The following is a 24,478-nucleotide window of genomic DNA, read 5'->3' on the forward strand; positions in this document are numbered from 1 at the left end:
CTCCTCCACCTAATACTAAAAAGGCGGTAGGGTGCGATCGGAAGGATTTAGCCAGGTGATCCCCCAGGCCAGGCAACCCGCTGTCAGCATGGAGTTCGTGAAGTGCTTGGGACACCCGGAGGAGTTTTACAACCTGCTGCGCTTCCGGATTGGAGGCCAATATAAGCTGTTATACAAGATGGACCAGGTGGGTTGAGCATCCCTGCCGGGCGGAGACGCTGCGCGCGGCGCCCGCCCTTCGGGTCTGGCCCGGCAGACCCAAAATCGGGAGGGGCGCGGCGAGCGGGTGCCGAGCGCCCCAAGTTCCCTCCTTCCCTCCGGCAGCAGACCCCGGCGCAGCCAGGGTCACTCTCCTGAACAGCACGGTGCCTAGCCGGGCTTGGTCTCCTACGCAGGCCCCTTCCTCTTGCCCCTACCCTCCCTCAGGATGTCTTGCTGCTAAAAATGTTTCTACTCGGTCAAGACATTGGTTTTCAGGTAGTTCTGCTTCACATTTTATTCTTCACATTGATGTTTATGTGTGTTCTAATCCTTGGTTTCAAAACAGGTTATCTGGGTAGTTTCAGGGGGAGAGGACTTTGGATAGGAAATGTAAACAAAATAAACAATGTTAACATTATCAGTGATTCCCTTTTCTACAGAGTGAAACCCGACTCTACGTTTCTATTGTCTGTATGCCATCTTCTGCAGAAGCTTCCTTCCCTTTCCTGCGGTCTGATCACTCCCTTCTTCCTCAGTGCTTATGCGGTTTTCCATGACGTTTACTTGCTCTCCATGTTCTTATTACTTACCTGTGTGTCTGTTGATTACCTACATTTTTGGCCTCCTGAAGTCCAGACCTGGTTTTTTTTACATTTCATCTGCCTCATTTCTGTGCCTTTTGTTAAATGAGTGCTTACAAAGGTATTTATTCCAACAAGAAAATTATTCTAAAGTGATTATTGAATGAATAGACACCTTCAGCTGAATTCGTGGGTTATATCAAAAGTTTTAAATTATTTTCTCCAATGGAAATATTACAGTGAAATGTGGTTCTTTGAAATATTACAATGAAATAAGGATACCTTAAATTGGTATCCTTCATTAAAACACTAATTTTCCATCAGGAAAAAATTTTTTTTTCTCTTTGTCTCATAACTTAGAATTCATCTTTCAAGGTCTAGCTTCAATGAGTGCCACCTCTACTGACCATTCAGCAGTCATTTATTAGACAGCTGTACTGTGCTAGGCATTACAGAGGGCTCAGCATGGCAGGCTGGCATGTGTAGACAAAACACTGAAGGAACTCACCATCTTGTCAGGTCAATAAAATGTTATAAAATTGTTCATAGAAAACAGGAAGGTACCATCACCAGATTCCTTTTCATGTTACCCGTGAACCTCCCTTAATCATTTTCCCAGACACTATTTTACCTTATATCAGTTCCAAAGTTTTGTATGGTGGTTATTTCTGCATTGGCTTCATGTTCCCCAAATCCCTTTCAGATATAAGATTCTGGATTTTAAGCAATTTGAAAATAGGAATCTTGTTCGTTGCACCTTTAGTGAATTACTGCCCTCAAGAAACATCAAGCTTTTTAAATAAGATAAACATAAGTAAATGTGGCAGATAATAGTAAATGCTATAAGGAAATTCACAGAAGTGAAAAATCACTTTTGGCTGGGATAGGGGGATTAATCTTCTGAAGAATTCCTAAAAGAAGTACATCTTTAAATTGCTCTTGTGCCTTGCTCAATAGATATTTGTTTAATTAGAGATTCTCACTAAGAGTTTTTTTTTTTAATTTTATTATTTTTTTTCTTTATTGACTTTTAGAGGGAGAGAGAGATAGAAACCTCAATGAGAGACAACATCGATTGGCCGCCTCCTACATGTCCCCCACTAGGAATCGGACCCACAGCCTGGGCATGTGTCCTGACTTGGAATTGAACAGGTGACCTCTTGGTGCTTTGCCCATCGCTCAGCCACACTGAGCCACACCAGCCAGGCTTACTAAGAGTTCTTACTTGGAGCTTTCCTGAAGTTATTTGCAAGTATTTATGTTATTGTAAATTTGTGTTTTGAGGGGAGGAGAATGGTATTCACTATTATCAGATTTTCCCAGGGATCTGTGACATAAAACAAATAAATAGTCACTGCTTTACAATCCAGGTTGTATAGTCTCCTGAACACCTCTTGTGACAGATAATTCACTACCTCTGGAGACCACCCACTCCACCTCCAGATAGTTCTGGTTTTTAGGTAGTGTTACCTTAAAGTGAACTGAACTTCTACTCTTTGTTCTCTCTCTGGAGCCAGAGAGTCTAATCCTTGTTTTGTAATACAGTACTTGAAGTGTTTTAAGAGAAGTCTCATATCTCCAAGAATAGTGATATGCAAGCCAAATGCTCTGTGTTCTTCCAGTCTATCCAAAAAAAGGTAAGATAACCTAAGATGTGTCAAGTAATCTTACAGTGAAAAGTTTCAGAAAGCACAGGAAACGTGCTTTGTAAGCTATAGGGTCTTGAAGAGGTATTAGATTTAGATTAATAGGGAGGATCCACAGTGGATAAAGTCAACATGAGCCAGGTCATGTAGGTGGAATTGAGCATAGAGTGTGTGGAATGATAAGGAAACCAGCCTGGCTGGAATTAGAGAATGTAAAGTAGAAGTATTAAGTTGAGTAAGTGGGTGGGACTACTAAAGCTAAACTATATTGGGTAAAACAGGTAGTGGTTAAAAGCAGAACTAGGTTATGATGAAAGCAATTTTTTGGAACACTCATCTGGCAGATGAGTGGGATTAGGAGATTATATTGTGAGTTAGAGGAAGCAAATTAATAATGATATTAATAATAGTCAGCATTTATTGAGTTTCTGTTTGCCAGGCACTGTGCTAAGCTTTTTAAGTCTGTTACCTCAGTGCATCAGTTAGTTTTCATTGAGTAAGAAGCCCCAAAACTGGGTAGCTCAATTCTGGTGATTGGTTGCATGACAATGTGAATATATTTTACAGTACTAAATTGTGCACTTAAAAATGTTCATGATAGTAAATTTTATATTAAGTGTATTTATCACAATTAACTAAAATCAAACAGTGACTTCAAATAACAACTAATTGAGTTCGCAATTCTCTTGGAGAACTGGTGAGGTCTGGGCCAGCTTGGTTAATTTCTACTGAGTTTGCTCAGCGGAACCTTTCAGCTTGTGGCTGGACAATCTGGTGGTTCGCAGACTGTAGGCTGGAGTGTCAGGAGGAGACTGGGCCATGTGTGTCTCATCATCCAGCAGGCTGGCCCCAGGACTCTTCACCTGGCGACTAGAAGAGCGCAAAGCTCAGTGCGCATGCTTCTGCTTGAGTCACCATTTGCTACTTTTTGGCCAAAAAAAGTCACAAGGAGAGCCCAGATGAGGTGAAGAAAGATCCCATCTCCTAATCAAAAGAGCCATAAAATTGTGCGGCCGTTGTATAATTTACCATACCTAGTCAATCTTGACAACAACCTTAAAGAACTAGACCTATTATTACTGCCATTTTATAGATTAGGAAATGGTGGCATAAAGTAATTAACTTGTGGGGTCACACAGCTCCTAAGTGGTGGTTCCAGGATGCCAACTGAGGCTTGTCTGAAGACCTCCATGTTTTTAGTTTGGAGGTCGCCTGGGTGGCATAAAGAGCATAGGTTTTGACTGGTCCCAGTCAGCTGATCAGATGCCAGCACTGTCACGCATGCTCCCAGAACATAACAGGCACTCTACTATTCCTAGTTGCTTTCTGCCCTTCACAATTCTGCTGTGTATTAGCTTTCTCCCTCCCTTTCCCCTCCCTCCCTTCCTTCAACAAATGTGTGACCACCAATTGCATGCCAGATATTGTTCTGGGTGCTGGAGATAACAACAGTGAACAAGATAGGTGAAGACCTTTCTTTTATGAACCTTACATTTTAGTGGAAGAGAGAATGAAAAAAAATATACAGTATTTCAGGTGGAGATAAGTACTACAAAGAAAAATAATAGGGCAAGGGATCTGAGTGTCTGAAGTCAGACATAATTATAGGGTTGCGATTTGGGCCCAGAGACTGGACTTCTCTGTTTCTCATTTTTCTCTCTATAAAATGAGACTATTGGGGGGAAATGGTGGCATTGGTTACCTCTAGACAGCAGAATGGGTGGCCATGGTAAAGTGGTAGGAGGAAACCTTTTCACAGTATTACCTTTTGAATTTTTTAAAAAGACATTTGAGTTAACCCCTCTTCCAGCTGTAAGATTTGATGAACAATATACTGTACTACATTATTTGTCTTGTTGGTTGCAGTTTTTCTGAGCCCCTTTAACCCCCATGAGACATTTAAAAAAATAATAAAGTTGAGTGTACCTCTAATTAAAGTAAACAGGAAAAACCATTTTCCTTCATTTAACACTTAGTTTATCTCTTAAGTAACAAAGAAGCTGAAAAAGAAATTTACACTTAGCAGATATTGAGGGCTAGTTATTTCTATCACAAAAGGATTTAGCTGTAGGAATTCAGGATTTGGTAAACTTGATTTATACTGAATTTTTAGGAACATATCAAATCTGGGGGCATACTGCCACCTGCAAGTTGTTACATCACTCTGAGGGCACATAATGGAAAAAGCAGGTGTTTTGTAAGCATGTAGTTCTGGCTTCTATCAAGCTTAAATCCTATTATTTAGACAAATATCTGAGTCTGTGAAGTCTAAATCTTGACTCAATTAGCTGAATAACTTTTGGTAATTTAACTTCCAAGCAACAGTTTGTTCATCTGTAGAACAGATACCAGATCACAATCCCTTAACCATATCTCCCAACTCCAAAATGGTAAGTCTGCTCAAGGTTATTTCTTAGCAAAAGACGTGCTCTAAATTAAAATGACCCTGCTTAGTATAAATATTTAAGTGTTTTACTAAAGAAATGTTAAATTATGGGATGCTACTCCACAATGACTAGGGCTGTAATGAGTTTTATTGTCTCTTTCTAAAACAAACAATTCCGAATTCTGCTGCACATTTGGCCATGAAGGTGTCAGGTGGATTATAGGTCTGTAACACTCTCCTTAAAGGGTTTTTTTGGGATTAAACAGGTACAACAGATTGAGGATTTACAGTAATGTTTGTATTGTGCTTGGCATGTAGTAGCTGCCCAGTAAATGGTAGTTATTCATCTCGTTATTTATTTTAGTTCTCAAGTTTGTGGGTCTTTCCCCCCCTTCCAAGGGAACCTGTATTACCTAAAGTCTTAATGGAAGACTGTGGGGAGGGTTGGTAGCTGTTCGTTCACTTGTGGAACTGTTTCAGTCCTGGGAGTGTAGTCTTATACTAGCCACCCCACACGCTTCCTCTAAATGGCTTCCATCCCTGTTTGCTCTCACTTGAGAGTTCTTGGGAGTGTGCTTAATCTCAGCAGTGGTAAACATCTGGGGGCTCTAGGGACAGGCAGCAGGAGCTTTAGCACCCCCTCCTCCCGCACATACACACACATAAGCAGTAGACATTTTTAGTGACTAGTGTTTTCTTTTTTTTTTAATAGATTTTATTATTTATTTTATCCTCACCCGAGGACATTTTTTTGTTTTTTGTTCAGATAGAGTGGGAGGGAGAGAGAGAAAGAGAGAGAGAGAGAAAACATTGACATGAAAGGGACACATCGAGTGGTTGCCACCCGCAGGACCCAACCAAGGCCGGGGATAACCTGCAACCAAGGTACGTGCCCTTAGCGGGAACCAAACCTGTGTCTCTCTGGGCCACAGGCTGACACTCTAACCTCTGAGCCAAACCAGCCAACGTTTGACTAGTGTTTTCTATAGTGTGTTTAATAGTTATATCTTCCTGTATCTTGGTAATTTGAGGAAATTTATTATTATAAGGTGAGGTGCTGAAACAAATGATGGGGGAAGGAGATAGGGACCTGATTTATAGACCTCTGTCCCCTTTTGAGAGTAGAGGAGGTATGTTGGAAAGGAGCTGCAGAACCGGTATAACTGCATCTCTGATTAGAAGTCAGCCCCAAACCATTAGATTTAGCTGAAGATTAAACATTTCATAATGCAGAAAGGAATCACTGCAGCCTGATAGCAGCAGTTTACTTTAAGAGCTGGCATGGAGCTTTGTATATAGCTCTTACTCCTTTTTTAAAATTTTACTGTGAAGTCTTGGGAAGGAGTGAATCATTTAAAAATATTCTATGAATGTATTCATTAATCAAACTTTCACTGAGTATTTGATTTTACTAATATAAGGTGCTCAGTGTATATTTTTAGTAATAATTTTTTATTGAACATGGCAATAAAATTAAATTCTCTTGGCTGTGTGGTTTTTTGGGTTTTTTTTAAAGCTTTACTCTTGGCAAAATAATATTCATTCATGGTAGGAAATCTAGGAAATATACAAATAAAAAGAACATAGTTGACCTAGAACCCACCAGGAAGTCGTGTTAATATTCCAAAGTGACTATGGGATTTCCAGCGAATGTGTCATATGTATTTTTTTAACCGCTCCCCTGTTAGATCTTTCAAATATTTTCCATTTCTCTTAAAAGAGAGTGGGGGAGATTGGGGTCATGTAGTCATGTAAGAGTGTATATAAGAACACTATACTTAAAAAAATTATTTTTAAATCCTCACCCGAGGATATTTTTCCATTTGTCTTCAGATAGAGTGAGAGGGGGAGAGAGAGAGAAAAACAATGATGTGTGAGAGAGAAATCCATTGGCCACCTCCTGCATGACCCCAACCAGGGTTGGGGATGGAACTGCAACCGAGCTATGTGCCTTTGACTAGAATCGAACCCTAGACTCTTCGGTCCACTGGCAGATGCTCTAACTGCTGAGCCAAACCAGCCAGGATGAGGACACTATATTTTTTATTCCATTTTTCTGTAAACATAAAACTGCTCTAAAATATAAAGTCTCTATCACACACACACAGAGCAGTTCTTTCTGATAAGCTTGCATATCAGAATGTGTTGGGTTTTTTTTTTCCTCTGGAAAAAGTTCTTATTTCCTTAGGGCAGAGTAAATTTTATTTATTTATTTATTTTTTTTATCCTGACCCGAGGACTTTTTTTTTTTTTTTCTCATTTTCTTCAGATAGAGCAGGAGGGAGAGAGAGAGAGAAACATCAGTATGAGAGAGACACATCGACTGGTTGCCACCGGCGATAAAGGTGTTAAAGAAAAAAACAGTTCAGTCTGGCCAGTGTGGCTCAGAGGTTGAGCGTGGACCCATACACCAAGAGTTGGAAGGTTCGATTCCGGTCAGGACACATGCCCAGGTTGTGGACCTAATCCCCAGTGGGGGACATCCAGGAGGCGGCCAATCCATGTTCTCTGATGTTTCTTGCTCCCTTTCACTTCTCCCTCTAAAAATCAATAAAAGAAAAAAAATTAAAAGAACAAAATAGCTGAACAGTAGTTAAGCAGCAAAAGCAGATTTTATTCAGAAAAGCTATCGCAGTAGGGGAGAGACCTCAGAACAGAGCCGGGTTCAGTTCCGAACAGAAGGAAAAGTTTCTAGTCAAGGAGCAGGCAGAGTGGAGGCGTCGGTGGAGGAAAAGTTTCTAGGAAACATCTGGGACAAGAGCTTTCTGGCACAAGGACCTAAGGGGGTTCTTGCTGGAGGCAGGCCAGGGCGGGGGATGCGCGGGAGGAGTCGGGTCAGATAGTGAGGGTGAGCAGGTATCCGGGTTTGGGAAGTCTGGCACGAGCAGTTTAGCGGAATACACAAGTGCAAAAGTGGAGGATTCTAGGGAGCCTGACTAAAGTTTGATCACGGAGAGATGCTGTCACGGTGGCGGGAGCGGTGCGGGGCAAGCTTCTTAAATATGAACTGTTTCGGTTAATATCTTTTGGGTTGGTTAACATCTTTTGGGTGCCGCGGCGCAGGGGAAGGCTAGAGAAAGATGCTGGGTGGCAAAGAGGTAGGCAAACCGGAGGCCGAGGGGCGGGGCCAGCCGTGGGGCGGGGCCAACCTCCGGGCGCGCGGCGGGCCTCTGGGGCCTCACGTGTGGGGTGTGTAAGTTGGCGGGGGCGGGTCCCGCAGACGCCCGTTCTTTGCTCCGTCAGCCCCGAGCCTATTGCGGCGGAGGGAGAGCCCGTCCTGCCCCCTCGGTGGGCACCTCCCAGCTCTGCTCAGGTCTATGGAGGAAAAATTCGGTGCTGGCTCCACAATTCTCATGGCCGCCGCCTCCTGCGGCACCAAGGCCATGTCCCTCTTTAAGAGGACCTTGGTGCTGAGCCCCGCCGCGGCGCCCAAGGGCATGGGCACCCCCTCGCGCTGCTGCCCCTTGCCTCCCGCCGCCTGGCCTTCCAAGGACTGGGCGCGGGGAGAAGGCGTCTTCGTTCGGCTACTGAGTCCCACAGCTGCCGGCCTCTGCCCCCAGTCCCACTCCTGCTCGACGTCTGCTACCTCCGTGTGTCTTCTCTGCCCGCAGGACTCGCTCAGCAGCGGCTTGAAAACTTGCTACAAGTATCTGCATCAGACCAGTCGCAGTTTCTCAGTTGTTATCCAGGCGCTCGATGAAGAATTGCGGTGAGTGGCGGGGCAGCTCCTCTTGACTTGGGGAGGAAAGTTTTCCAGAGGCCGTTGAGTCATTCCAAGCAACTTTTTGACATAGCCCCTACCTAGCATTGCATTCTGTGCGCTTGTGATTGGTTAGGCAGAATATACACTACTTGAGTAAAGGAAATGTTCCCTGTTGAAACGCCCATATATTTATTTACCTTAGACTGCCCTTCCAGGCACCTTGCCATCTAATACTGTTCCTGCAGGCCCAGCTCTTTCAAGTGAGGGGGGATGGGGAGGGAAGTTTATTAACTTTTTTTTTAGTCTTGGCAGGGGCCTGAGTCTGATCAGGTGATGCATTTTTCTTGGCTTCACTTATGCTCCTTTAGATTTCCAGTATACCGAGTTAATTCTTCTTGAGTTGCCTCTGTGCAGATTACATACATACATACATGAATTTAGACCAATTGCTTTTATGTCTGATAGTACTTATACCAAGAAGTGGTGTCTTTCAGCTTTATTTTTTTATTTGAAAAATATTAGTTCCATCTAAACATTTGGTCTGTTGGAATTTGTGCAGTTGGTTCTACATTAATTAATTGTAACTCATTCTGGGAGTAGTAGTGACATCCAGCTGATAGGTTTATTTTATTTTATTTTTTAATAAATAAGCTACAGAGCCCATTGCTGCCATCTAAGGAAGGAAAACTAAGATATTTCAAGTGTAAAAGGCATTGACTATTCTTTCATAGTTCTGCAGAGTTAAGGGTTTAGAAAATGGCCTGACATAATTGAGATGTTATTTTAAAATAAATATCTTTGGGAGTTTGTTCCAACATATTAATAGTTCTCCCCTTTTTACAGCCATGCAGTATGCATATTTTACCTGATTCTCCGAGCTCTGGACACTCTGGAAGATGACATGACCATCAGTATAGAAAAAAAGGTCCCACTGTTACACAACTTTCACTCTTACCTTTATGAGCCTGACTGGCGGTTCATGGAAAGCAAGGAGAAGGATCGACAAGTGCTAGAGGACTTCCCAACGGTAGTGGAATTACAGATCTCTTCTGCATATAGTTGTGTTTCTAATTGATGATATAATGTCAGCTGGCCTGCATACCTGTAGAGAACAGTTAAAGAAGCAGTCTGAAGGCAGCATAATATAATGTGATTGTTAAGCTAGACTGCCTGGGTTAGAATCCCAACTTACCCACTTATTAACTGGTGCTTAGTTGCCTAGATTGCCTAGGCCTCGTTTTTTTCCCATCTGTAACAGAGAGATAACAGTAGTACTTACTTCATAGTATTGTTGTGAAGATTAAAAGAATTAACATCGATAAAGATCTTAGAATGGTATTAGCTATTATTGGTATTGTGTTTGGTAGTTCCATGTTTACTACTGTAGAAAGATGCATTCAAGTTCCAGTGTCGTAAGAGATGGAATCTCAAGCTATGCCATAAAACCTATTGACTAGAATACAGCCTAAGTGTGTAGCACTGCTGGCTACTTGGGTACCCTAAACCTGGTAGCATGGAATGGCTACTCATGATGGGTAGCAGCTGTGGTGTAGGGAGCAGGCTCTCAGCAGCTGGGGTGAGGACTGAGAAGCCAGATGATCCTCTGTGGCTTATAGCTGTGTGATGCTGCACAAGTTCCTTAACTTAAGTTTGTATACATAAAGTACTTAGACTAGTACCTGGCACAGACTGAGTGTTCTGGAAATATTAGGTGTGCAGTCCATTCTGTTGGAGTAAAGTGGGTTGTAATTAAAATCAAGATTTAGAAAATCGCACAAGTTTATGTGATACATGCGACTAGGTCCTGCTTTTCTGGAATTTGCATGTCTTCTCACACAAATAAGTGATTCTATCATCTTATAAATAAAGAAGGCTTTCTGTGTGTACACAGTTGCCAGAATTTTTAGAGAAGAATAGTTCTTACATGGCTCTTGCCATTGAAGCGAATCTATGTTCCTGAGTGGAGAGGGAAAGAATCACCCATTACAAAAGAATGAGAAAGGCTCCTTTGGAGCAAGGGCTGTTTCAGATTACTGAGATCATGTCGTCAGTGTCAAAGCCAAAAATACTATACAATACAAACCCAAAAAAAAGTCCGTGAAGAATAATAGGTAGAATTGATCCAGTACAATGCAATAAAAAAGAAGAAAGGAAAATAATCTGTGAAAAATAATTAGGTGAGGAATTAGAGCTTACACCTTTCCCTGTTATACTAGTGGACTCACCCTAGAATCCTTCCTTCGTGTACTTGGAATCAACCCCTAAGGACCTGGAAATCTATAGTGGTTGTGAAACAGAATCACTTGGAAGGGTGAAAATAGGTCTTCCCGGTGCGCCTCATAGGGCAGAAATTGTTATTGGAGAATTTGTGAAATGGGCATGGAGTTTTTGGAGTGAGTCAGCAATGCTCTCTCCTTTCTCGGGTTTCTGGGAAAACAGCTCTTCATTGCCACTCTCTTCTAGATATTTTTGTTTTCATTTTGGGGATTTATGTAATTATGTAGCAAGTACCAAAGAGTTGTTGGAGGTTCAAATTCAGCAGCGAAATATTTATTTTGGAATGTTTGTTTTTAAGAGTTTAAGCTGCTCCTCCTCCCCCACTCCACTGGCCTTTCCTCTCTTATAAATAGAACTGACCTAGCCAAGGATCTGTTGAAAGAGCGGGTCTTAGGGAGATTTGGGGTTCCAAATAACCTTTGGTAGACTTGCTATTTGTTTTTGTCCAACACAGGAAATTACCTTTGGCTTTGCTTGGAACAGCTGTTCTGGAAAGAACAAAGTTCTGGAGAGATTGGGGTGATTTTATGGATTTTGGGGGAGGTTAACAGTTGATGTTCATAGAGTATTCCTAAAGTATCTGAGAGCTTCTGAATCCCTTTGGTGCCCTGCAACCAGCTGGTTTTCCCTCAAGTCCTTAACTATAGGAGTTTCCCGAGGAAGTTTTTCTAACCCCTCTGTAAACAGATTAGGTATTTTTCATACTTTTGATGCATATCAAAGTCTGTTCACTGTTTTCAGTGTTGTGGTTTGGATCTAAAAATACTTTATAGCATTTTATTTAAGAAGTTTCATGGTATTTTTATATTGTATTTTGATAACCTATAAATGCTTTTTTGAACCTAAGATATTTGTGCAATAGCAGTGAATTTTAAAAACATCAATTATACTTTTCTACATTAGAACTTGGGCTATGGAAATAAATGTTGGGTAGCATGCCTGAGAATGAACTAAATTGAGTGTTTAAAGAGTTAAACTGTGTGGTCTTATAGTGGGGGAGACACTATAGCTTCATGATAAAAATTTGGGAACTGATGATAGAAAATGGTTGGCTGATTGCTATAATATAAACTCTGCATGAGTTTCTGGTCGTTTCTGGCTGTCCTATGTCTGGAGAGTGCTTATTGCATAGGAAGTATTACATACATTAGCACAAATGAATCTTCACTATTATGAGGTTTATCTGCAATAAGGCATTCTTCCTGAAATTCTCACATTTATGCTCAGTTTTATGTTGAAGTGTCTCATTTATTACATATTAAAAAGATGAATGTATACTGAGACTTTGAACCTACTTTTGATTTTAGTAACTAGCATTTTTAGAGCCTATTTTAATATTTATAAATTTTTCTGAGTTTATTCAGTAGGTAGAAAACTAGCATAATCTAGATGTTAGGCTTATAGTTGAGTTATTTGGGAGTTTTAATTACCAAGTTCTGCTGTTGCTTTGCTTTATGATCTATAGGTACCATGTTGGTTCCCAGTGTAAATACAGATTTCATATTTTCTGTTTTTTTATATTTCCATTTCAGATCTCCCTTGAGTTTAGAAAACTGGCTTTGAAATATCAAACAGTGATTGCCAACAGTTCCCGGAAAATGGGGTTTGGGATGGCGGAGTTTTTGAATAAGCAGGTGACATCTGAAGAGGAGTGGGACAAGGTTAGTGTCCATGTAAAGCACTAAGTGGTGCATAAGACAGATTTATTTATTTTAATTTATTTATTGATTTTAGAAAGAGAGAAAGTGGGGAGGGGGGCATCGATTTATTGTTCCACTTATTTATGCACCCCAGTTGATTTCTGTATGTGTCCTGAACCAGAATTAAACCCGAAACCTTGGTGTTTAGCTTGACTATCCCATCATAAACACTTAATAAGGGCTTATAGTTTAATGGTAGTGAATTTACCAAAATAGATATAACTCATCCCAGAAGTATAGACATTAAGCTTATAAAACTCTCTGACTTGCTGTGAAATTTTAGGTATTTGGCCAAATTATTTCATGTAGGATAGAGGTATTAGTTTTCAATTCTTAAAAATGTTTTTGTTGTTGTTATTTTCTTCCTTTCCATTACCAAGTGTGTGTGTGTGTGTGTATAACTTAGTATCTGAGTCATTTCCAGTTCCACCTTATCACAAGATGACTTTTTTTTTCTTTTTTAGAGAGGGAGAGGGAGAGTAGAGAGAAACATTGATTGGCTGCCTTCTGCACAACCCCTACTGGGGGTTGAGCCCACAAACTGGGCGTGTGCCTTGAGCAGGAATCCAGGGACCTCTCAGTCCATGGAACAATGCCCAGTCCACTGAGCCACACCAGCCGGGCCATATTTTGTATCTTTTATAGTGTTTAGGTTAGGATCACAAAAGAGATGCTACTACATATTCATTGAGTGAGTGCAAGTCCAAGTTCTGGCCTCTTCATTTATCAAGCTTTAGAACTTGATGGCAACATCTTTGGAACTGCTGATTGATGCTTCCCAAGTTGGTATGTGTATGATTGCTGCTAGAATATCAGTTTGTGAATTTAAAGTTAAAGCTAAAACTCCCGCCCTGGCTGGTTTGGCTCAGCGGTTAGAGCGTTGGCCTGTGGTCCAGAGAGACCTGGGTTCGGTTCCTGCTAAGGGCACGTACCTCGGTTGCAGTTTGTCCCCGGCCCTGATTGGGTTGTGCATGCCAGAGGCAGCCACTCGATGTGTCCCTTTCATGTCGATGTTTCTCTCTCTCTCTCTCTCTCTCTCTTCCTCTCTTTCCCTCCCACTCTATCTGAACAAAATATGGAAAAATGTCCTCAGGAGAGGATAAAAAAAAAAAAAAGGCTAAAACTCCTGACCAAGAACCAGCATTAACCAGTTATCTGCACAGTAATTTCCTTTTCTGCTGTGCAGAGCTATTAGGATACTTAATTATAGGTTGTTGAATAGAAGTTCTGATCAAATAAAATTAAGTACTTTAAAAGATTTTATTTTTTCTTCAATTTTGGAGAAAGGTGAATACTTCCATTCTAGCAGTATTTCTATCCAAATAACTATTATCTTAAAATAAGATATACTTCTCCTTGGACAGCACTATAGATGCACTGTTTTAAATTTCTAATGATTCTCTTAAAATTTCTTCTAATTGTCCACAGCTCATTTCTCACTCTCTAATTTCTGCATATCTTTACTCTTTCCAGAGTCTTTCTCTCCTGGAACATATTTCAGATGTTTCTCCTTACCATTTCACTGTGCCTTTGACTAGTCTCTGGCTTTGTACTTGACTCTTTAGTCTTTGCATAACTCCTCTCCAGAGGGTACCATCTTTAACTACTCTTCACTTCTTAAATTGTATAATGGACATTTATTTTATAAAAGCATTGCATTAAGCTGCTTTGGAATACTCTTTTCAGGGGAGGATAGCTTTGACAAATCACTTTCATGGAAAAAAAATTCTTTGATAATTATTAGTTTACTAAGACCCCTTTAGAGAATGGCAGGTTTAGGTAAGTTGTTAAGCCTGCCTCTTAAGCCAGACTACCTGGCTTTGAATCCTTGGCCTCCAACTTCCCAGATGAGTGATCTTGGGCAAGTTAATCGACTTCTCTGCCTCAGTTTCCACTTCTGTAAAAGGGTGATAATATTAGTATATACTGCATAAGATGTTTATGAGGATTAAATATACAGGATGGGGCAAAAGTAGTTTACAGCTGCTCACATGGAAAATAATACAATAATTCATAAATAATACTCTGTTTTGGGTACTCACAACTGTAAACCCACATTTGCCCCACCCTGTACAGAGTGCTTAAAACAACCCTGGCCGGTTTGGCTCAGCGGTTAGAGCGTCAGCTTGCAGTCCAGAGACAGAGTGCTTAAAACTGTGTCAAGAGCATCCTGGTCATACTTTGTTCTTCTGTGTAATGAGGATTTTGAGATACTGCAAGATCTTGCAATGTCTTCAAGATTAAGCTCAATATTCTAGTCTCTATTAAAGTATATTTTATTCCCTCATTGCCTTCACTCCCATTTTTGTCTAAAAAAAAATTAACTGTACTAGTTTATTTTTTAAATAACCTTTTATTTTAGAAGCAGTGCATGTACATTGTAGAAATATAGAAAACACAAGAAAAAAGAAAAAATCACACCAGTTAGAGATCGCTTTTGTTAAATATTTTGTGTACATCCTTGGATGTTTTCTACTCCTTACTTGTCCATAGTGTATATTTGTGTTTTTTAATCAAAATGAGATCTTGTACATTCTGTTTGGAAACTTCTTTTGTTAGCTAATGATCTCTAACATTTTCATTTTAGTAAAACTTTTATTATTAATGTACTTTAATCTTTTACAGTATTGTCACTATGTTGCCGGGCTCGTGGGAATTGGCCTTTCTCAGCTGTTCTCGGCCTCAGAGTTAGAAGACCCCGTAGTTGGTAATGACTTAGAATGCGCCAATTCTATGGGCCTGTTTTTGCAGAAAACAAACATCATTCGTGATTATCTGGACGATCACAAAAGTGGAAGAGAGTTTTGGCCTCAAGAGGTAACAAATTCAGGATTTTGTTCCAGCATTTACCTTTTGTTTTCCATAAAATGGTTTCCTAAAAGCAAGTGCTTTTATTTATTTATTTTTCAATTACAGTTTATACCAAATATTATTCTGTATTAGTGTCAAGTGTACAGCATAGTGGTGAGACAATCATGTACTTTTACACAGTGGTCCCCTGCTATTTCAAGAACCCACCTAGCACCATACATAGTTATTAGAATATTGACTATATTCCCTATGGTGTACTTTACATCCTCATGACTGTTTTGTGACTACCAGTTTGTACTTCTCAATCCCTTCACCCAGGCTCCCCAACCCTCCTCCCCTCTGGCAGCCATCAGTCTGATCTCTGTATCTTTGAGTCTGTAAAACCGAGTGCCCTTTTTTTTGTTATTCTCGCCTGAGGACATTTTTGCATTTGGCTTCAGACAGAGCAGGAGGGAGAGAAGGAGGAAGAGAGAGAGAGAGAGAGAAACATCGATATGAGAGAGACATATCGAGTGGTTGCCACCCACACGACTCCAACCAAGGCCAGGGACAAATAGCAACCGAGGTACATGGCCCTTAGCAGGGACCAAACCCAGGCCTCTCTGGTCCGCAGGTCAACGCTCCAACCGCTGAGCCAAACTGGCCAGGGCTAAAACCGGGTGCTTTTAAAGTGAAAAAAGACAGGTGGCAAAGTGGGAAAATATTTGCAGCTTATACTGCAGATAAAGGATTAATATTAATATTCATAATGTTTTTTAAAAACTGCTAAAAGTTAAGAAAAAGTCCAAGTGTCCTGTAGAAATATGGGCAAAGAGATAAGAACAGATAACTCACAGAAAGAAAGATGCAAACAATCCTCGAACATTTGAAAAGCTGATCTGCCTTACTTTTAATTTAAAAAATTCACATTAAACCTTCCCCAAGCTCAAACATCATTGTTTTTCAAGCTTCCCAGGTGACTAATGTGCAGCCAGGCTTGAGAAACAGCTTTTGACCTCCCCTTCTTTGACACCACGGCTCAGAGAAGGGAAAAGGGTCCTAAGGAACCTCAGTGAGTTAGTGGTCACCCTGGAAGGGAAGCCTCAGTCTCCTGGGTCAGTCCATTGCCTGTCCAGCACACCACACTGCCTCTCAGGTGAGCACCAGCTGTGCCATCCTGCATACATTTCACCTTCCTCTTCTGTAATATGGAAGCACGTAAAGAACTACAGTTGACCCTTGAACAACATTGGTTTGGACTGCAGAGGTCTGATTATAGGCTGATTTTTTTCAATATATATATATATACCTGGTCCTCCATATCCTTGGGTTTTGAATCTCACATTCCATGATTCAGCCAACAGTTTTCAATCTACAGTTAGGAATCCATGTGTGTGAAGGCTGACTGTATGCATTATTCTACACCATTTCTTTTTTTGTTGTTAATCTTCACTGAAGGATATTTTTTCATTGACTTTTTTTTTTTTTTTTTTGAGCGAGTGTAAAGGAAGGAGGGGAAGTGAGAGAGATACATCGATTGGTTGCCTCCCACAGGACCCTGACCAGGTCTGGGGATCAAACCTACAACGCAGGTACTTGCCCTTCACTGGGAATCGAACCTGAGACCCTTCAGTCCGTGGACCAATACTCTATGTTGGCCAGGGCCCATTTCATTTCTAAGATTTTTTTAAAAATTGATTTTTAGAGCAAGAGGAAAGGAGAGGGAGAGAGAAACATTGATGTGAGAACAGAACATCAATCAGCTGCCTCCTGCACATCCCCTACTAGGGATTGAGCCCATAACCCAGGCATGTACCTTGACTAGGAATCAAACCTGCAACCTTTGGGTGCACAGGATGATGCCCAACCAACTGAGCCACACTGGCCAGGGCTATTCTACACCATTTTATACAAGGGACTTGAGCATCCTCAGATTTTGGTATCCACGGGGCTTCTAGAACCAGTCCCCTGCGGATACCAAGGGATGACTGGTTAAATTTTTGTGGAGTCAAAAATTATATGTGGATTTTCAACTAAGTGTGATTACTGACAACAAATGAAAATACTTTCTTTACAAATGCTGGCCTAATTCCCTATTTTTTGTGGTTATATTTATATCTAAATTGTCAGATCAGATGGCCATTGCCTACTATAAGATCTCCCTTTCCCCACTTATTTAGTCTTTTTTTTCTTTATTGATTTTTGAGAGAGAGAAAGGGAGAGGGAGAGAAAGATAGAAACATGGATGAGAGAGAACACTGATTGACGGCCTCCTGCACTCCCTGCACTGGGGATTTGGCCCACAACCTAGGCATGTGCTCTGACTGGAGATAGAACCAATGACCTCTTGGTGCATGGGTCGATGCTCAACCACTGAGCCACACCAGCTGGGCTCATTTAGTCTTAGTTTTATGCTCACCACCCATCTCTACATTGGTGTCTCTAGTCATTTCTTGAAGCTCATTTGCTGGTAGACAGGAAAGGTAATAATTCAGAACATAATTCCCTACGTTTATACATATTGGCAATAGTTTATCTGTGTCCTTTATATTAAGGTCAGTTTCTCTGGGTATAAAGTTTTGAGTGCCTAAATGTGTTGCTCCAGTTTTCTTCTTCTGGTTTAAAGAAGAAGCAGATTTTTCAGCTGGCTGTTGAAAAGTCTAATGATAACTTTTTTGTGTAAGTCGTGGGTTCATTTTCTTTTCCTCGGTGGTCACTGTCTAGATCCATTATCACTGTAGATGCCAAATGGTGCTATCTTCATTCTATCATTCTTTCTGCATTTACTAGTTGGAATTTTAAATTTTGCGAAAATGGTGGTGGCGGTGGCAGCTTAGTTTTTGGATTTTCACAAAAAATTATTAAAACAACTCGGGGAAAAAAAAAAAACTAAACCAAAAACCCGGAATCCAGCCCTAGGATAATGTGTACAAAAACACTAAGTAACACAATGTCCCCAGGAACTCTAAAACACATGTGAGCAAAGACAGAATCTCAGCACCTCAAACAAAACCTGTGTGCTGACAGCCCGCACAGGAGAAGGCAAGGGCTGGCTGCGGGGTGTCTGACACCTGAAAACGGGCAGCCTCGAAAGGGCTAGCTGGTACTACTGACAGCAGGGCGGGCCCCTTTGAGAAGAGCAGGTGGGATGGGGGGAGTTGTTCCTTCTCCAGTAGGGGTGAGTCCACAGGGCTATTGCAAAGCAGGAGGGTCTGGAGCCGACTAGCCCCTCTGAACTGGACAATGACCAGCTGGGATTCTCTTCCAGGATTGGGGCCTTCATTGAAGAGTGAAATAAAAATTGAGCAGAATGGACCTAAGTAAGACGTAGTGGACATCAACCAAGTGCAATATATGAATCTTTAGATTCTTATTTTAACAAACCAAGTGGGAAAAAAAGTTTAGACAGTGGGATGATTTGAACACTGACTAGATATTTTGTATTCAATATTTGTTGTTAATTTTTACATGTGATAAGATGTGTACAAGAAAGTTTCCTCGTCTTTTAGAAATTCATAATAAAGTATTTGTGGATAAATTGATGTATCAGGGCTTTAATTTAAAATAACTCTGGGGCTGGGGTGGGGGGACATGTAGATGGAACAAGATTTGGCCAAGTGTCTATAATTGAAGTTGGTAAATGGATATATGGAACCTATTTTCTCCAGGTTCTGCAGAACAGTCTTGTACCACCAACCTTGGTGGGCTTGGATGCAAGTTAAGAATGGATAACAAATTTTGACTTCCCATAGAATTTCTTAGTCCTTTTAGGCCTAGTCATTTATTTTTGGGAGTGTTGTTCTTTGGGACGCTTAAGAATTACCTAAGAATAAAAAAGTAAGTTACTTGCCAGCTTTAGAGAATCTTCTAAATAATATTATTAAAAATTATCAAGCAAATCCCAAGTTGAGAATGTTATTTCACTTTTACATTACCAAAATCCAAGGAGGTGTACTGTTCTTAGAGTCCAGACCTAGCTCTTCCCCCAGATATGCTTATTTGGCATCAGACTTATCAGAATTGGGGATGTGATGTTAATCCTTTATTATTTTGAGGCCTGGCAATCTTGAGAATGTTTAGCTTGTACTGTTGTAGCTGATTTTCTATATATGGTTATTTTTTTCAGGAGTAGACTGATGCCTTCTGGATAATAGGAGGCCTCTTTAGTCTGAGGTCATCAAAGTATTGCTTAGTACATGCTATACTAATTGTCCCAAAGGGACACTTTCCCAGATACTTAACCATACACTCAGGTGGTGATTAGACCTTGACTTATAGTCATAAATAGCCATTGGGTGTAGCTTAAAACGGACTTAATCTTGGTGGAAAATGAAGCAGCAGCTAAAGAAGATTTTACTGTGTTCCATAGTTTTGATTTGCAAACATCATTTCATATTGCTTGTACATTTTTCCTCTATGCACATCTTGACTTTTTTTTTTTTTTTTTTATCTTTTTGTCTGTCTAGGTTTGGAGCAAGTATGTTAAGAAGTTGGGTGATTTTGCTAAGCCAGAGAATATTGACTTGGCTGTGCAGTGTATGAATGAGCTTATAACCAATGCACTACGCCACATTCCAGATGTCATCACCTACCTTTCTAGACTTAGAAACCAAAGTGTGTTTAACTTTTGCGCTATTCCTCAGGTATGGAATAGGGCTGTGTTTGCTGTATGGGAGATAGAAGTTAACGGGAGTGGTGTGGTGCCGAGGGGGGTGGGTGGAATGCATCTACTGTTTTGGTCTGTTGTGTTCAGGAATACGGTTCTTTACAAAGATGACTCTAGTTTATTTTCTTTGGCTGGGAGGCAGGCAATGTTTCACAATACTTCCCCTTTGCTTTACAAGCACCACACACAGCTAAGCCTCTAGCTCAGTGGTTCTCAACCTCCTAATGCTGTGACCCTTTAATATAGTTCCTCATGTTGTGGTGACCACCAACCGTAAAATTATCTTTGTTGCTACTTCATAACTGTAATTTGGCTACTGTTATGTCTTAGGTGACCCCTGTGCAAGGGTCGTTTGACCCCCAAAGGGGTCGCAACCCACAGGTTGAGAACCACTGCTCTAGCTGAAGTCTGTTCCTTGCCTAGATGTATGGGGAGTGCTGAGTAGGTGAAGCTCTTATTAGAAGTCTTAATTATTAAACACCTAAAATTTGCTGTTCTTTTCTTAGACTCAGGCCAACAGAACCTGATCCTATGGACCTAGCCCCTTGATATTTTTAGGAGCTTACACTTTATTTTTTTAAAATATGTTTTTCTTGATTTTTTAGAGAGAGAGAGAGGAATGGGGGAGAGAGATAGAAACATGGATGTGAGAAACATTGATCGGCTGCCTCCTCCATGCCCCCTACTGTGAATTGAACCTGCAACCTGGGCATGTGCCCTTATTGGGAATCCAGCCAGGACCTTTCAGTCCATGGGACGATACTCAATCCACTGAGCCACACTGGCTGGGCTAGAAGCTTACACTTTAAAATACCTTTACCACCCTGACCGGTTTAGTTAGAGCATCAGCCCTCAGACCAAAGAGTCGTGGGTTCGATTCTGGTCAGGGACATGTACCTCAGTTGTGGTTAGTTCCCCAGCCCTGGTTGGGGTCATGCAGGAGGCAGCCAGTCGATGTGTCTCTTTCACATCGATGTTTCTTTGCTCGTTCGCTCTCGCTCTCTCTCTCTCTCTCTCTCTCTCTCTCCCCCTCCTACTCAATCTAAAGATAAATGGAAAAGTATCCTCCAGTGAGGATTTAGAAATGAATAAAATAAAATGCCTTTACCAATTTCAGTTTTTAACTCAACTAAGTAAAGAAAGTTACAGGATTTAACTGATTTGGAAACTTGGTTTGATCTTGTTCTGATAGCCAATCTCAAATGGTTGTTGGAACTAAGACCTGTATGCCTGACTTAGATTTTCATTTGTCCTAGAATTAATTTACTTCGAGCATGGGAAACTACCTTCTGTTTTCTTTCTCTCCCTTGCCCCATGCTATTTTTAATGTATAACAATTATGTTCATTGTAAGAAAAATAGAAAAATCTTATCAGATATTATTTTTTTGAGATTAATTTTCAGATCTAATAATTCATTGCCCTAGCATGGGAACTTTTGCATTGGTTTGTGTTTGTTTTTTCCAAATAAAAAAAGAACTTTTGAGGCTAAACTGTAGAATTATTTAAGACTGCAATGACTACTTGATTGTTCTGTGTTGTTGAGAAAGGGCGGAAGGAGTGGGAAAGGTAAAAGTATTGACATGCTTTCTGTTTTTTCAATCACCCGAGGATATTTTTCCATTTATCGTCAGATTCGTCAGATAGAGTGGGAGGGAGGGAGGAAGAGAGAGAAAGAAACATTGATGTGTGAGGGACACATCGATTGGTTGCCTCCTGCATGACTCCAATCAGGGCTGGGGATGAACCCGTGACTCTTTGGTCCGTGGGCCAACACTAACCACTGAGCCAAACCGGCCAGGACTTGATGTGCTTTCTTCAGGGGAATTTTTCTTGGTTACTTACATCTTGGCTCTTTGGCAGCTCTTTTTTATTCTATAGATTTTCTTACCTTCTCATGATGATGATTGCCTATAGCACCTGTTCTTTCTTTTGTTTTATGAGATGAAATGAATTAGTGTTTTGTTTTGTGTTTCCTGTCTGCTTGTCTAGGTAATGGCCATTGCTACTTTGGCTACCTGTTATAATAATCAGCAGGTGTTCAAAGGGGTAGTGAAGATTCGAAAAGGACAAACAGTAACCCTAATGATGGATGCCACCAACATGCCAGCTGTCAAAGCTATAATAGACCAGTATATGGAAGAGGTGAGTTGTTATTGAACTATAGTGTTCAGTGATTCAAACATGTCATATTTGGGTATTAGATGATCCTAACAACTCACTCTGTTGTGGCGAAGGATATAGGAGCTGCACAGGACTTTGGTGGGGCGTTAAATGAAGCAAGGCTGGAATTCCTAAGCAGAATCATAGTTTTTGAGCTAGGAGAGATGTTAGAGGCCAACCAGTCTTCTTGTTTACAGGTGAGGAGTGTGAAGCTGAGGCTTGTGTATGCTAATACATTGTCCAACTGAATGGTTCTTGGACCCCAGTTCTTATTTCCTGACACCAGTCAGTACTTTCTATTACATCATGGGCCTCAATTGAGTAAACCATAGTAGGAAATTTTGGCAAGGGAAACTGTCAGGTTGCAGTTATTTCTCTTTTCTAATGTAAATCCCATTTTGAATGCCAAAACCGTCTTATAAAACCAAACATGGTGGTCTAAGTCAAATCTCTAATAAAATATGACTAGGTTCAAAAGAAATTCTTTTTGGAGGCTAGAACTCTCTAATGGCTAGGCCCTAGAGTGGTGGTCCTCAAACGGAGATAATTTTGCTTCTCCTCTCCCCCCAGGGGACATTTAGTAATATCTGGACATGTTTTTGATGGTCACAATTGGGGGGGTGCTCCTGCCATCTGGAAATTGGAGGCTTTTGCCTTTTTTCATCTAGTCTGTTGCCCATCCCATAGATGGTCTTGTTCTAAGCTGTGTCTGCTAGTTTTCCAGTGTTATTTCCCATTCTTCATGGTATTCTACTTCAGCCTAAAAACCATGCCAATATACCAAGCACCTACTGTGCACCTGGTTCTGGGAGGTGTGGGGATGGACGATCGGTGAGGACCAGGTAGCTCCTGGTGCAGCATGGCTCAGGCCGCCCTGCCTGCCCCATAGGCGGGCTTTGGGATTGCACAGGTCTGGGTTGACAATCCTGCTTTAATAGTGGAGTGAGTTGGGGTTATTACTTCATGTTCTGTTTCTTCTTTGGTAAAATGGGCATAACATCCCTGTTTGGGGTTGTTGTAAGAAGTCAACACAGAATATGTGTTGAAAGGTCCTGGGGCTCAGCCTGGCCGGTGGCTTAGTGGTTGAGCGTCAATAGGTTGCCGGTTCTATTCCCAGTCAGGGCACATGCCCAGGTTGTGGGCCTGATCCCCAGTGGGAGGCATGCAGGAAGTGGCCAGTCGATGTTCTCGCTCATTGATGTTTCTCTCTCTCTCTCTCTCTCCCTTCCTCTCTAAAAATCAATACAGAAAAAAAAATTTTTTTTTTAAAGGTCTTGGGCCCTGGCTGGTTTAGCTCAGCAATTAGAGTGTTGGCCCGCAGACCAAAGAATCTCGGGTTCAATTCTGGTCAAGGGCACGTGGCTCAGTTGCGGTTCCTCCCCGGCCCTGGTCGGAGTCCTGTGGGAGGCAGCCAGTCGATGTGTCTCATGTCGATGTCTCTGTCTTTCTGTCTCTCTCCCACCCTATCTGAAGATAAATGGAGAAATATCCTCGGGTGAGGATAAAAATAAAAAAGGGGACTCAACAAGTAGCACTTACTGTGTTTTCCTTTCTTTAACAGATCTATCATAGAATCCCCGACTCAGACTCATCTTCTAGTAAAACAAAGGAGACCATCTCCACGATTAGGGCACAGAATCTTCCCAGTTGTCAGCTGATCTCCCGAAGCCAGTACTCCCCCGTTTACCTGTCATTTCTCATGCTCTTGGCTGCCCTGAGCTGGCAGTATGTGAGCACCCTGTCCCAGGTCACAGAAGACTATGTCCAGACCGGAGAACACTGATTTGTTTATGGTGAAATAGACTGACCTTCGGTCAAGGATGATTTTGGCTTCCCCCCTTTTTTCCCTTCCTGCTTTAATCCTGTAAGAACTTTGTGGGCTTGGACCTCAAGAAACTATGACATGCAGCTGAGAAGATAAACGAAGATACTGTACCCTCAGCACCTGGTCTCTGAAGGCGGTGCTGGTCTGCACGTGGCAGCTGGTGGAGCACTCAGGCTGCAGGCCGCAAGTTGCTGCATGTGGGACTGCTGGAGGCCCCGGCTGCATCCGGCTGCGTAATGAAATGTATTTAACTTGAAGCAGGCTTTGAACACCTATCCTAGTAGAAAAGTGAATTTTCTTTATGTTTGTTTCCTGTTTTTCTCATGATATTGTTTTCTTCGCTTGATTTGAATGTAGTAGCTGTGAAGTTGATAGACCTAGGTAATTTTTCTGTGTTTCCAAAGAATGTGGACTGTCTTCTGCACATAAAAGCTATGAATTAACTTCTGGGTGTGCTGGTATTATTTTCTTCTTTACAGAGGTTAGAAAGATCGCCTTGGCCCCATTGTTGGAGACTGGTCTCCAGTTAAGGCTCATGTTTT

The 24,478-nt window shown here is 41.3% G+C and overlaps 1 protein-coding gene across 5 annotated transcripts; it reads left to right on the forward strand.

Annotated features, from left to right (window-relative positions):
* Window positions 1–24,379, forward strand: FDFT1 (farnesyl-diphosphate farnesyltransferase 1). Of its 5 annotated transcripts, none has more exons than XM_036240616.1 (8): window positions 1–187; window positions 8,426–8,523; window positions 9,361–9,544; window positions 12,327–12,455; window positions 15,120–15,311; window positions 19,751–19,927; window positions 21,941–22,093; window positions 23,673–24,379. In XM_036240616.1, the coding sequence occupies exons 1-8, from the start codon at window positions 89–91 to the stop codon at window positions 23,892–23,894; spliced, it is 1,254 nt and encodes a 417-aa protein (XP_036096509.1). In that variant the 5' UTR covers window positions 1–88; the 3' UTR covers window positions 23,895–24,379. The 5 variants fall into 5 exon arrangements, with proteins under 5 accessions (XP_036096509.1, XP_036096510.1, XP_036096507.1 ...); XM_036240617.1 differs by lacking the exon at window positions 1–187 and adding an exon at window positions 1,895–2,419; XM_036240614.1 differs by lacking the exons at window positions 1–187; window positions 23,673–24,379 and adding an exon at window positions 22,186–22,479 and having other exon boundaries at window positions 7,976–8,523.
* Window positions 24,380–24,478: the final 99 nt, after the last annotated feature.

Source organism: Molossus molossus, unplaced genomic scaffold, assembly GCF_014108415.1.
Source record: "Molossus molossus isolate mMolMol1 unplaced genomic scaffold, mMolMol1.p scaffold_m16_p_4, whole genome shotgun sequence".
Lineage (NCBI taxonomy): Eukaryota > Metazoa > Chordata > Mammalia > Chiroptera > Molossidae > Molossus > Molossus molossus.